Source organism: Uloborus diversus, chromosome 3 (genome assembly GCF_026930045.1).
Source record: "Uloborus diversus isolate 005 chromosome 3, Udiv.v.3.1, whole genome shotgun sequence".
Taxonomy (NCBI): Eukaryota; Metazoa; Arthropoda; class Arachnida; order Araneae; family Uloboridae; genus Uloborus; species Uloborus diversus.
Genome location: NC_072733.1, coordinates 128,252,608 through 128,267,465, shown reverse-complemented (window position 1 = coordinate 128,267,465; position 14,858 = coordinate 128,252,608). Strand labels below are relative to the sequence as shown.

Below are 14,858 nucleotides of genomic sequence, written 5' to 3'. Positions count from 1 at the left end.
GTTTGCATTTTTATATAATTTGCGTAGTAAAAATTCACTAATTAAAACAGCAATTTTTTCTGAGAGAGAAAAACTTATTTGTTTATTATTATTATTATCAATATTCTTTTCTTTCTGAATTACCAAGCTATAATGAGCTGGAACTATTACTTTTTGAAACTCATTTTAAAAATAAGTCTAGGTCAAAATTGATCTGAATAATCTCATTGATATCAGTTATTTCACCCTACATTATGAAATTTTTTCTTTTCTATTTAAAATTGGAAAATGTGATTAGCTGACAAGCGCTACTTCGCATGCATGAAAGTATCCTCTTGAAAACCTTCAATAAAATAGCTGTTCTGAAATTGTCCCTTGATGTTCTATCGAATATATAAATTTCATGAATGTTGAGAGTTGAAAATATTTGTCATCGCGTAGAGTCGTTTTTCAAAAATCTGAGTGAAAGACACCTGTTTTAGCAGTTACGGGTTTTATTGATTTCAAAAGATTTGACGGTGAACATTTCGACGTAATTTCAGAATTTTACTCATAAGAAATGGGAGTTCCCACGGCAGTTTTGATCTTACTTTAACCAACGTATATCTCACTGAAAACGTAGTTTTTTTTTTTTTTTTTTTTACAGTTCTTAGGGTAATGTTGATAAATCTATGAGAAAATTAAATTTCATTAAGATACTTTTCTACTTTATTTCCACCCTGGCCCGTGACTTCGAATTTTTCCAGTGAAAGGGGAGAGGGAGGATAACGGGCGTATGTATAACCAATGAAAATTTCATAGGATTGCTATAAAAACCACTCCCACTTGTATGTAAAAAAAAATTCAAAGTCGAGGGCCATTCCGCCTGATCCCCTAAATGACTGACCTGTCGCTACCGTAATAATATGCTAGAGTGAAGGAGTTATTTGTTTTTACTTCATTACGCCAAAAAATACAAACCGCCTATTCTCTTGCCATATTCAAATTGCGCCTCACTATTCTTTCATTCGCGTTTAGAAAAGTTTAGTTTTACTTCCATATCAATTTTTTGTCTGAATCCTTGCGTTACACAGGGCTCAGAGTAGCCTTTTCCAAAATTTTAGGGAAATTTTAGGAACTTTTTGACAAAATTTTAGGAAAATTTTAGGGGCATTTTAAGTTACAATCTCCTTTAAACAAGCAGCCTGACTATAATTTATTAAACAATAACCAAACTTAAATAAATGTTATCTCATAGCATGCATAATCAACTTACTTCAATTACTTTTGTAAAAAAAAGCAAAAATTTTTTAACCAATTTACATCACATATTAAGGTAAACAATATTTAAACTAAATCAATTATATTAAGTATAAATACATTTTAATACAACAACTTTTCTACATACCTTCTTAAAACTAGTGTTGAACTCGAATATGATTCTATAATAAATTTTAAAGAAAAAGCCATAAAAAAAAACTTTTACATTTTATAATGGTGAATTCAAAATTTTTATTTGCATCTCATCAAAAAAAAAAAAAACGTAATCAGCTACTATAAAAAAAAAACAGATCTGACCACACATTTGATTCATCCAATAAAGTTTTCAAAAGCAATTTTGGGGTTGCATTTCACTGATTAAAACTTCTATTTTATCTTAAGTCGTTTTTTCAAAATTTGTTCTTTGTCAGTTTCGAAGATGGATAACTCTGATTCTATTTTTTGTAACTGACTAGTGCCTTCAAGAATTAGGTTCTGTGCAACTGTCATTTGTACAATATTCTGAGTTACTGTAGCATTCTTCAGTCTCTCTGTTCCCTCTTTTATCAGGTCTAAAGCTAATTCTTTATTCTTCTTCAACTCATTGATCTTTTTGTTATTTTCACTTATCTGTAAATCAAGATCATTTTTCCTCTTTTTAGTTTCTTCTTTTTCAAGTTTTTCCTTTGTCATTTGTTCCTTTTCTTTTTTAAGCTTTTCTTCTTCTTTCAATCTGTTAATATACTCCTGGTATGATTTATGCGAATCTTTCACTACTTTTAGTAATGTTAAAGTGATAGGTACATTCAGTACCCCTCCATAACTTCGAATAGAATCTTTCACTAATCTGAGTGATACAATAGTACGTTCACTGTGATTCACATTTATCATAGCTTTATTGAATGAAAAACCCCTCTCAGGGTCCGCATTCCCATGTGGCAAAATCATAACAGTTTTGATTACTTCAGTTAACTTTTCATATTTTAGCCGATTGCTAGTATCTTTCAGATGAAATAATTGTCTCCAATATCCATCTACTCGTGTTGCTTCAGATAGATTTTCACGAGCAGTAACATCAAATATGAAAAGTTTCCACTCTTCTCGAACATTATCAATAAAGTCATTCGAAAAGTTTAAATAACGAGCAATTCGTGGAATTGCATGAACACTGTTAGAGCAATCGTAAGACTTCCCAGGGTGAAACAGCTCTAAGTCCTTGAAAAACTGATCATCAAAAGGCAAATTATATCTTAAATACTTGACAGTTTTTATAAGTGCCGAACGAACATTCAAGAGAAAATTTTTCTTCTTGCTTTGAGATAATTTTTCTAAAAATCCTTTGGCTGACATACCAATTTAAATTGAAGTTAACTTCTTCCAATTGCTGCCGTCGTCAGCATCAACATCTCGTAATTCTGCACCTTCCTTGGAAGCAACAACTTCATCCTTCAAAAACTGCATCATAACCTGTCGGATCAGCTTGTTCATTTCATCAAACAACAGATGTATTTTCGGTGATTCGCTTTGAAAACAGAGTGAAAAGGCTTCAAAATGCTTGTGCGAATAAGCAATGAGAGCTAAAAAGCATAATGTTGATTCATCCTTCAAATTTTCACAAATACGCTTATATCTGTTGGAAGCACTTAGCTGTTTATCCAGCAACTTTTGTTTAGGCAAAAAATTTAAAAAATACTCAAGTCACATTGGCCCATTGCTCAACCAGCCTCTGAGCAACAGGGCCAGCTGAAAGCCATCTGCTACTGACATGTTTCAACAAAAGCTGTGAGGTTTCTTGTGTGATCTCTTCCATACACTTGAAATCTTCTCTGCGAACAGCATTTTGTACGTTTTTTTAGGAACACCAACAAAATTTTAGTATAATTTTAGGAATTTTAGGAGCTGTGAAAATATTTAGGAATTTTAGGAATTTTAGGGGGAATGCGAGCCCTGGTTACATCTTGATCCTTTATGTTACATCTTGAGTATTATTATTAATCAGATTGAACGAGAAAGAGAATTCCGTTGCAGCAGCCTTTCACATGTTTACGTTTGTAGTAGTATACAGAAAAACGTATGTTTTTCTGAAAACTATTAATTTTCTGGAATTAATCTGATGTTTACGAATTAAGACAGGAGAAAACGTTTGGAATTTTTGAAGGAACTTACTTTGAAAGGCAATTAATATTCTTTCGCAACCTTTATGCTGGAAAGCATCGACGTACATTTAAATTTTTCGTACAAATTGAACTAGCGAATTTTAGGCCGGCGACATTTTGGGCCGGCGACATTTTGGACTGGCGACATTTTGGGACGGCGACATTTTGGACCGGCTACATTTTGGACTGGCGACATTTTGGGCCGGCGACATTGTAGACCGGCGACATTTTGGACCGGCGACATTTTGGACCGGCGACATTTTGTACTGCCGACATTTTGGACCGGCGACATTGTGGGCCGGCGACATTGTGGACCAGCGACATTTTGGCCGCGACATTTTGGGCGTATACCGATTTTTCCTAGAGTAAACCAAATGTTTGGACTCCAGTTTATGACGTTTTTGTGAATTAAGTTTTTCGGTCGACCTGGAATGTCTTTGGAACTGTTTTTATGGATGACACATTTATTTGGTTTTCATATTTATAGGCTTGATTTTGTTTTTATCGACTGGCATGAAAATGACCCCGATAGACCCGGATTTTACTTTTACACCCGGACACATAGGTAAGACTTTTGATTTTTGCTGGCGGTACGGTGGAGGGACATCATTAGCCTTGGCTTCTAATGTCCGAGACGAAACCCCAGTGCTTAGTTTTAGGTCCTTAGTTCAAATATCTGCATTCATTTTTCACATGTGGTGCTTTTGCCCAATGTATTCATGAATGTTGATATTTTCGGAATTGGACATCCTATTCTTAGTTTTAGTATTAAAACTTTTGGTATTTCGACCATAGGATGAAGTTTCCACTGCTGAAGAGTACTGGCTTCATCTCTGTCATTTATCTGTGTTGTAACCTTGTCTGTTTATTGTTCTATTGATGCTTATATTTACATGGCTTATTTGTTTGGTTACTTTGCACATCTTTGGGCTTTTGGTTGGAATTTTTAGCAATAGATGTCTCTGCAGATGTCAAAATATGTAAATCAAAACACCAGTCATGCGCACGACTTATTGAAGTAGCCATTTCCCTACAGCCTAGCCGTCCCGATCACCTGATCTTAATCCGTATGACTTCTGGCTATGGGGCTATCTGAAAGCTGTTGTGTTCATTGCTCCGATTGCAAATTTTGCTGAGCTGAAGGCTGCATTGCACAACATTCTAAACGTGACCCCGGAAACACGTCGATCAGTTGTGGGACATGCTGTTTCTCGATTTCAACTTGTTTCAGAAAACAGGCGGGGGACAGCATATTGAACATCTTTTGTGCCAGTCTCACAAAAACTAAAGACCGCTTTGATTTTTACTGATGCTTTTTCTGCGGTTTTTGGCCTCAGGACAATTAAAAACCGATTTAATTAAATTATGATGCTTACAGCGCCATCTATTGCTAAAAATTCCAACTATTTACTTTTCTTCTGCCATACGTTTCCCCACGTCTTCAATAATATTCGGTTCAAATTTGACGTCATTCTGACCAGTGGTTTTATTTTTACAGCGTTTTGAAAGTAGAACTTTAATTATAATCACCCTGTATATATATATTATGCAAAATACTTAAATTATAAAAAAGTAATTGATGTTTGAACTTAAAATACTCTCATTAAAAAAAAGTAAAGGTAATGTTTCAGCTTTAACTTATTGACCAGAAAACTTCTGCACTTTCCTCGGAAATCAAAAAATTCATTCAACTTATCCAGGTTAACAGAAAGATATAACATAACTTGATGCAAAAATCCGTAGCTGCATCCACTGACTGCCATTCAAAATTGTTCGACTCTTGCAAGAAAAAGGGGGAAAGCATAGCTTACAAGGATGCAACATTGTATGCAACCTATCAGGCTACAGCAAAAGTTGTTTGTGCACAGGCATTTTTCGAATGCTTGCAGCTACTGTCGTTTACTAGACAATCTCAGTAGCCCATGGAACCCGTTTCTTATTGCGTATCCAGTTAGTACTACATCTATGAGCGAACTCAAGGGGGTAGATGCACATTAAAAAATATAATAAAAAACAGAGTCATTATATAGTCGAACTCGCTTATAGGGAGCGCAAAGGGACGGTCATATTTGCTCGTAAAAAAAACGTGTTAGGGAGAAAAAAATCATAAAAATATATGTGTAATTGCTTTGTTACGTTTATATTTCTGCACAGCACCAAAGGTATTGGTTATTTGCTTTGAACTGCCTTATTCTTGTTTTCGAGAAATGCAAGGCTTAAAAAAAAGCTATCGTCATTTGTATTCATGGCTTTAAAATAGCTAGAAGCTTTATTGCATTTTAGAAGCCATCAAGTGTGTCAGGGGCTGTTAAACTTCAAATTTTTCACATTTGTTGTTGTCATGGTCGCTTTCATTATTTTTACTTCCTTTTACATAGTAAAGGAAGTATTGTATTTGCGAAAAAAATTTCCCTTATAAAATTCGACTTTAATTTCCATTTTACTCATCCCCAAATGAATGTTGAGTGGTTTTTTCGACCCTACCACACCTGCAAGTATGCTTAAAAACATCTAGATGCCTGAAATAACCATTTTGACCATCCTTGAGTTAATTAGCATGAGTTTTCTGCAGACATTTGTATGTGCGCATGTATGTACGTATCTCGCATAACTGAAAAACGGTATGACATAGAAAGTTGAAATTTGATATGTAGACTCCCAGTGGGGTCTAGCTGTGCACCTCCCCTTTTGGTTGTATTCGGTTGTTCCAAAAGAGGTCTTGAACATCTTTTTAAGGGAAAATCAGTGTTAATATCAATGCAAACTCAAGTGATGTTATGATTTAGCAAACACTTTGCTTATATCGCCAAGCTTTTGGTCACCAACTTGACGTTCAAATTTGGATTCAATTTAGTGCTATTGGCAATGTTTAGAGAGTTATCCATTGAATCATGTTAAAATTGTTGATATTAAAAAAGTTAATCTCAGTAAAACGCTTTTTTGCATCGGTTCGTGACAAACTAGGAGTGAAATTATTTAAAGTGTTTCCTTGCTTACTCCAAGGTACTATTATCATTAAATTGGTGTAAAAGGAAGTCAAGTGATGCACACATCAGCTTGTTTTCATCTGCATGAGTTTAACTTTGAGTTTCAATATCCTCCAGAAGTATATCTCAGAAATGATAACATTCGCTTCAACAAATATATAATTTTTAAATACTCCTCTACTCTACAAACTAAAAAAAAGGAGGGGGGGAGGTCGTCATCACTTGTTCTCAGGATTTATGTCTTATCTCAAACTTTCGGTTGAATTCAAAATGTTAGTGGAATTTTTCCAAAATCAGGATTATCTTTTATGAGGTGGAAATCAACAGAAATTTCATGAATTACTAAAGTATTGCTCGCTTTAAGCATGGTTTGCTTGTTAAAAGCGATTTATGACCCCATAGACTTAACATTGTACTAACCAAATATTTTTAATTTCCTCGCTAAATCAGTTTCCGTTAAACCAGCCCTCGGAATAATCGACTGACTGTATATATTTTTACTCTAAACTATATACAATTTTTTTTTCCTTTAAATAATACTTTGAACATATCACACAATATTTTACAATTTAAAAATTAACATAAAAATTGATTCATAAATAAAACGTTAATGGCAATTTGAACAAATTTTGGAAATAGTGCAGTTTTGCACAGAAAATTTACCTTTAAAGTGCTAACAAATAGTACAAAGCAATTTACAATGCAATGTTGTGGAAAATTTTGCAGATAACAGGATAAACTAGCAGGATAATTACATTCAAAATTACAGTTTATTTTTAAACGCAATTTCATATAAAATTGCTGCTTTTGTCAAACTATGTTGTACTAAAGAAATCATTTGAAAAAATGTTCATTAAAAGCATTGATGTTTTGAATATGTTTGCTTCTTTTTAAACATTTAAGTCTCCAGTTTTAATGATTTCTTTGAAATGTATTTTCAAACTTTGATGAAATCCTGGCAATTAACTAATAATATTTTAAACTTATTTGGTTTTCTCAACAGGTTCTCTTTTTTCTCTACATTTGAGGCATTTAATAAAGAGATAAATTTTATAAATCAATAATTTATAACTTTTTCAATGCGTAATCAGAAAATGAACTTTATTATGACAGTATCTAGTGTGTTTTGATTGTTACTTTGCTAATCTTTAAATTTGAGTATTGCCAGTCCAAAATTAACAGGACAGAATTTTGTTCCAGATCTATGATTTTCTGGAACATTAACTTTAAATGCATGCATGTCTATGCATGTCAATTAAATGCTGTGGATAGGTTTTGCCCTAGATGTTTAATAACAGTAGAATTCTGCTGGACAGAAAGTAAACTAATTTTCAGTACTAAGAATAAGTTGGGTGTCTTACTTTTCAAAGCACCAGCTCCACTAGTTGAAGCTGCAGCATTTATAGCTGGAGCAGTAGGTCTTGGAGTAGCTTTAGATGGAGGAGCTGCTTTCATTGGTGTATTAACTGGTAAAGCAGTACCATGCTTGGCTTGTCTACGAGCAACATCTCGAGGAGGTTTTGCCACTGAATCCACATATGCAAGTTTAGCTTTACGCACTAAAAATTTGTTAAAAAGTTTATTCAATGTAAGTGGAACAAAAATCTGTACATTATTATACTTGCTAAAAAAATTACTAGTGAAAATCATTCTCAATCTTTAATAAACCAAAAACTACTAGCTATATACTAATTAATTTTCTTTATCAAATAAAAATGACAAAGAGCTATGTATTTTTTTTCCCTAAACAGTCTTATTAAAATATCTATCAACTACTTGCACTTTCCGACATGTTGGGGGAAAAGGGGGCACATGTGAGCACGGAGCACATGTGAATGTGGAGGAACATTTTACTGGGATAACCCCAAGCTGAGGTGACAACTTCTTTGTTTTAGCAGGTGTTGCATGTAATTTTATTGTCGTCTTCTTTACGTGGAAACATATTTTAAACTAACTAATAAGCTAAAATTATTTATTGAAAACCATTATATGAACGTTCAAGTGTTCTAGAGGTTTTTTTTTTTTTAATTAAGAATTATTTATTTTTGAAAATTAGTTCAAAGGTAGATGACAGGGCACTTGTGAACACAACATGAAGGTGCACATATGAACAGTTTCCATATCCTTTGCTTAATATAAATATCAGTTTAAGGATATTATAAGGGTTAAAAAAGGTGTAAATATTTTTTATTTTGCTTCAATCAGTTTATTGTTGATTATTAATAATATATTTTTTAAAATTTATTTTTGAATTCTTTTGTTGATAAATAGTTGCAAACAATTTAGTGGTTACATAATGTTTAAAAGAAAGAAAACAGACAAAATATTGTCCTTTAACTATAAACTGAAGTTTAAAATAACTTTTAAATGAATCATCATATTACGTATGAAACAAACACACTACATAACAAGAATAAACTTTACATGATCAGGGATGAGAGTGGTCAGAGAACAAAAAGGAGGAAATCCAAAACATTTCGTAAAAGGGATGATATCCAAAAAAATTTCGTGAAAAGGATGATTTCCAAAACCGCATTAAAATAGAACCTGGAAGAAGTGATATTCAAAAATTCAACAAAGAATGACTAATTTACCAGTTTTAAAGATAATACGTATTTAATTAATTTGCTGCATTGTACCATTTCTTGCAAGGGTGTTTATTCCTAAATAAATCTAAATTTTGAAAAAGAGGCAGCAATTTCTAACCCCTGAGTCCTTGAACAAAGGGTTACGGGAGCCAGAGTTCAATCTTGGCTGCATCACACAATCATATTTTTTAGAGAAAAATACATATTTTTTCATTAAAAACATTTTAGTTTATAGTGTTAAACGAGTGAGAACATAAATTTTAAAATTAGATCTGTTTGTAAAGTAAAAATTTACAACAGAGAGATAAATCTAAAATCTCTTTATGTGGTAGAACATACTTTTCATAGTAAGAATTAAAAATAAATATGTATATAAACGATTGGTTATCTTTTTCCTTGCATTGGAACCCAAAATTTATTTTTGAAAGCTTCCTAATACAATTTTGGAATAAAAAAAAACTTGCAGCTGCCTCATTTAGTCATGAAATTTCAAAACTTTTAACAGTTTGTAAAGCCTAAACCATTTGAGATTAACCAGAAATATTTTTTACACTTTCTTAAATACACAAGTAAAGTAACCATGCCGATTTACAAAAAAATTCGAAACTGTGGGTGCTAAGCCACATTTTTTTTATTGCGTTTTGCATTTTTTCTAAAATAAATTAAAGAAATAAAAATATTATTGAAATGATGATTAAAATAAGCAGATATAAGGTAGCACATAGTAAAAAAACCACCCAACATTAAAAATAATTGAAATACTTCCAGGATGCAAAAAGATTGAAATCTCAAACGAGGCATGCAACTTTCAGTGCAGCACGTATTTGACGTCGTTGGCATAATTTCAAAACGTACGTTTTTGGCAGATATCGTGGAGGATGAAGTTTCAAGGGGAAAAAATAGAACAAATAAGAAATCGGGGGCCAAAATTTTTTAAAAAATGTATTTTTTTTCCGATTTTTGAGAAAATTAAGGCGTGAAAGAGGCAAAAAAAGGAGGAAAAGGAGGAAAGGTTTTAAAAGTCAACAGAAAAAGCCGCAATTCCGGCAAAAGCCGGAAAAATCTCATCCCTGCATGATAAAATATTCTTTGTATTGTGTAGTCTTTTAAGTTTTTTCCTTTTGATCTAGATCAGAACATGCTACGAAACTTTAAAATTTGACAGAGTTATATAGTAAAGAAAAAATTCTTTGTTATTGACAGTTATTGTGCAATTTAAACTGACACAGTATATTGTAGTAAGTTACTGCCCTAAAGCCAGGGCTAAGGCAGAAATACTTAAAATACACCACCAGCTCAGTTATTCCATCCGAGGACTGCAGTTTCGTGCTTTTTAGCACTCATCAGCCCGGAATAGGAATCACAAGAGGATGGAATAACTGAGCTGGTGGTGTATTTTAAGTATTTCTGCCTTAGCCCTGGCTTTAGGGCGGTAACTTACTACAAAATACCTTAGCTTTGCCATCAATCTTTGAGTTGAACCGCACCATTGCTGCGGTCGCTCATCTGGTTTGCTAATTCTGCATTAGCTACCAGTTTGTTTGGCTCTCTTGGCTCCCTTAAGAGATTTTTCGCCTTCAGCTCATGTGATTCCTATTCCGGGCTGATGAGTGCTAAAAAGCACGAAACTGCAGTCCTCGGATGGAATAACTGAGCTGGCGGTGTATTTTAAGTATTTCTGCCTTAGCCCTGGCTTTAGGGCGGTAACTTACTACAAAATACCTTAGCTTTGCCATCAATCTTTGAGTTGAACCGCACCATTGCTGCGGTCGCTCATCTGGTTTGCTAATTCTGCATTAGCTACCAGTTTGTTTGGCTCTCTTTGCTCCCTTAAGAGATTTTTCGCCTTCAGCTCATGTGATTCCTATTCCGGGCTGATGAGTGCTAAAAAGCACGAAACTGCAGTCCTCGGATGGAATAACTGAGCTGGTGGTGTATTTTAAGTATTTCTGCCTTAGCCCTGGCTTTAGGGCAGTAACTTACTACAAAATACCTTAGCTTTGCCATCAATCTTTGAGTTGAACCGCACCATTGCTGCGGTCGCTCATCTGGTTTGCTAATTCTGCATTAGCTACCAGTTTGTTTGGCTCTCTTGGCTCCCTTAAGAGATTTTTCGCCTTCAGCTCATGTGATTCCTATTCCGGGCTGATGAGTGCTAAAAAGCACGAAACTGCAGTCCTCGGATGGAATAACTGAGCTGGTGGTGTATTTTAAGTATTTCTGCCTTAGCCCTGGCTTTAGGGCGGTAACTTACTACAAAATACCTTAGCTTTGCCATCAATCTTTGAGTTGAACCGCACCATTGCTGCGGTCGCTCATCTGGTTTGCTAATTCTGCATTAGCTACCAGTTTGTTTGGCTCTCTTGGCTCCCTTAAGAGATTTTTCGCCTTCAGCTCAGTGATTCCTATTCCGGGCTGATGAGTGCTAAAAAGCACGAAACTGCAGTCCTCGGATGGAATAACTGAGCTGGTGGTGTATTTTAAGTGACACAGTATAGGTTACAAACCCTTCACTGTAATTGGTATACACGTATGTGTTTCATATTGAAGTTTTTCGTTGAAATATGATGCTTGTCCTGCATTTTTCAATCATGTCCATTGTGTGCACCCGGCTTGTTCACACGTCCCCCCCTATAGGGGCACGTGTGAACAATTTAAGACAATTTTTAAAAATTCATTAAGAAAAGAAGTAATTTTTAAAAAAATCTGGAAAAATTCCATGACCCAAAGAAAAGACTAAACACTTTTTCTCTAAGAAATTGATATTTTTTGAGAAATTAAGAAACAAAAAAAAAATTGTTCACATGTGCCCCCTTTTCCCCTACAACTTAAAACTGTTCATACAAAAAAAATTTGTAACAGTGATCAATAATTGACATTTTTCCCCAATGCAATTTCTAAAATTTCTTTGGAAAACTTATTTGAAAAAGTTGTTGTAAACATAAGATTTACTTTTTGTGATAACACATAGAGATACAAAAAATAAAAAAAGAAAGATAAAAATCAATGAAATTAAAATTACAAAAATAATTCATGATTTGATTCACAAAAAACTAAATCATAACTACATAAATATAAAACCAAAACCCAGTTCATACAGGGTGTGGCAACATAATTTGCTTATTTGAAGGGCCAATAAAACACATGACATTACAGGTAGCATTATAAATATTTTTTCGACATATGTTACCTACATGGAGTTTTCATTGGACACTGTTTTGAAAATTGTATTGAGCAAGTTTTGCCTCTTCTTGGCAATACTCTGAGTGACCTGATTTCTGAAGTTTCAGTCAGAATTCCGTTTTTAATATAGCAATCAGTATGTTGGTGATTTCTCAGCCAATGTTGTCCCAGTACTCCAGAATGTGTCAACCCATGTTACAATTGATTGCTTACCAGGAACACGAAATCAGGGGGGGGGAGGGGATCTTGAAGTGTATGCCACGCTACTATCGACTGACCATTTGAAAAGCCGGCCACTATGGCAAATGCACAGTGTTGTTCAATGCATTCTCTGTTACAAACAAGGGTGAGAATAAACTTCCCAAACCACCCATTCACATGAGACCAGTAGTGTTTTCTTAAGGCCATTTCTCGCTTCTTAGCAACGACTGCAAACAAGCAAATTATGCTCCTACACCTTGTATTTATTTTCAACAAGAGTATAAGCTAAATTTAAAATTTTTACCTGTAGGAGCAGATTTTGACATTGAAGCAGATATATTAGCAGTAACACTTTTTAATCGCTTTTCTGTTTCATCTTTAACACGCTGTTAAAAGAAAATAGACTTCATTACTACTCTATATCCAACAAAATATTTTTTAAAGCATTCCCTAACATAAAGATCTAGAAAGTTATTAAAGGTGAAAATATTTGTACATAATCTTTTTTTCTTCCCTTGAAGCAATATAGAGCAAAGCATGATTACAGTGTACTCACGCTATAACAGGGTTTGACTTAAGCAAAATGTTAAAACTCTCATAAGGAGAGCTTTATGGAGTTACGAGTTTTGGAGCTAATGCAAATTCCTCTTCTACAAACAAATGTTTGGAAAGGAATCGTTGTGCTAAGTGGTGGCTGCCTTATTGACTACTAAATATTGGTTTTGTGAATGTACTTTAATCCTTTTAGCATCACTGACATTGCAAGTTCCCACACCTCACTAGTCTAAATGGGCAGTTGTGAATCATGGAAAAACACACGTGATAGATTTCAAACACTAACTAATCAAAATGATTTTCTTCATAGAAAAGTTAAATTTTTTAAAAATAATTTCACCCCTACAACGTGATATTCAAAAGAAAAAATATATAATTCTCAGCTTGTAAGGGAAAAGAAATACTTATGACAGAGCCCAAGAAGAATGTTCAGGGGGGGGGGGGAGTTAAAGTTTTAATTTGAAATATTACATAAAAATTGTACATTTTGTACTTCATCTTTGTGGCATTTTGTCCCATGACAAACCCTTCTGAACATTTTTTTTTTTTGTCAACTCAGTGATAGTTTGATTAGATGCAAGTCTGGTGATAAGAGAAAAAGTACCAGCACTCCATCCCTCAGCAACATCAGAAACACTTTCATATGCATTCAATTTTCTCAATTACCAGTTTTTAAGATAAAAAGGAAGGGGACACTAAAGCTATCTACGTTTTTCACCTGTTTTTTCAAAAATATCTCTAAGGTTCATTGAGTCTTGAACAAGTCATAATGTTTGATTCTTCCTATTTTCACACCTTCACCTTCCTATTGTTTGAGTTGTTTCCTTTGCCATTGCTCAGTCATCCGTACCCATATTTGACAGTTCTTATCTCATCTCATCTTTCTACAAGAACTTGTGCTACAGAAATGATGAAAGGTTTAAAACCCTAGGGTCCCCCTGTCCCCCGTTTAGATCATTAACACAATTCTCTCAATAGTCTAAGGTCCCCTGTGTCATCTACATTGATGGTTAATCTTTGTGATCTAGACCACCTAGTTCATCTGAAGTATTAGTGTCCTGCTAGTCAATTCGCCTTATAACAATATAAGTGAGTCGACAAGTGCGTTTCTCCAACAAGAGCGAAAGAGGAAAGAAGGGGAAGATAAATTTAGGGGCTAAAATTCTATGATGGAATTTAATCTTATTTCAAAAATAATTTGAGAATGATTGAACAAATTTTGTCTTGGAAATAAACTTTCATTAGAAAAAAAAAATCAGAACAACGGGGCATGCAAGGACCCTGGAAGTGCGAGGCCGTGAGCTGTCGTCCACTTCTTGCTACATCTCTGTACATATAGAGAGAAAGAAAGCAGGGGCGGACTGGCCATGTGGAAGATGTGGAAAATTCCACATGGGCCGCACCTAACTCGGGCCGTTTTCTTTTTTTCAATGTTAAATTTTGCAAAAAAAAAAAGATTTTAGCTAGGCCGGCCGTTCTTGTGTATTTAGAGTCACAGTCCAGTTGTCTTAAACTTAGACATTGAGATAACTGCAATTGGGGGGGAGAGGTTTGGAGAGGATGATGATTAGATGGTTTTCCACTTCCAGTGGTCACTCTTTTCTTGTCGAACTATTGCCGTATTGTATCTTGTTACGAAGTGAGAACGCAATGGTTTCATGAGGTGAACCTTCGCCCAAAGTAAAGCCTTAAGGGTGGGCCCTGGTTAAGAGCAGGTGTTGTCTCTTGCTATCTATGTCGGAAATTGATGTTTCCTGGAATTCTGTGATGAGAAGCGGTATATTGGGGGGTGAGGATATTTTTTATGACCATCTAAAGCTGCCTGGGAAAGATTACATTAATCCCTTTCCTTCATATGAAAAAGACTCCATCCAAAGAATAGGATGTAAACCAGTTCTGGTAATATACAAAACGCCTGCTAAGAAACCTTTTATTTTTTTTCTCTCTCTCTCTCATTCTCTTCCCTTCGT

At 34.4% G+C, this 14,858-nt stretch overlaps 1 protein-coding gene across 2 annotated transcripts in view; it reads right to left on the bottom strand.

The window, feature by feature from the left end:
* The window catches only part of LOC129218456 (transcription elongation factor B polypeptide 3-like), a 192,101-nt gene that overhangs the window by 13,830 nt on the left and 163,413 nt on the right, over positions 1–14,858 (bottom strand). For both annotated transcript variants that reach the window (XM_054852731.1, XM_054852732.1), the window contains exons 9-10: positions 12,638–12,719; positions 7,723–7,920 (exon numbers count right to left, since the gene is read on the bottom strand). In XM_054852731.1, the coding sequence (XP_054708706.1) occupies positions 7,723–7,920; positions 12,638–12,719 (280 nt within the window). The remainder of the gene's footprint in view (positions 1–7,722; positions 7,921–12,637; positions 12,720–14,858) is intronic.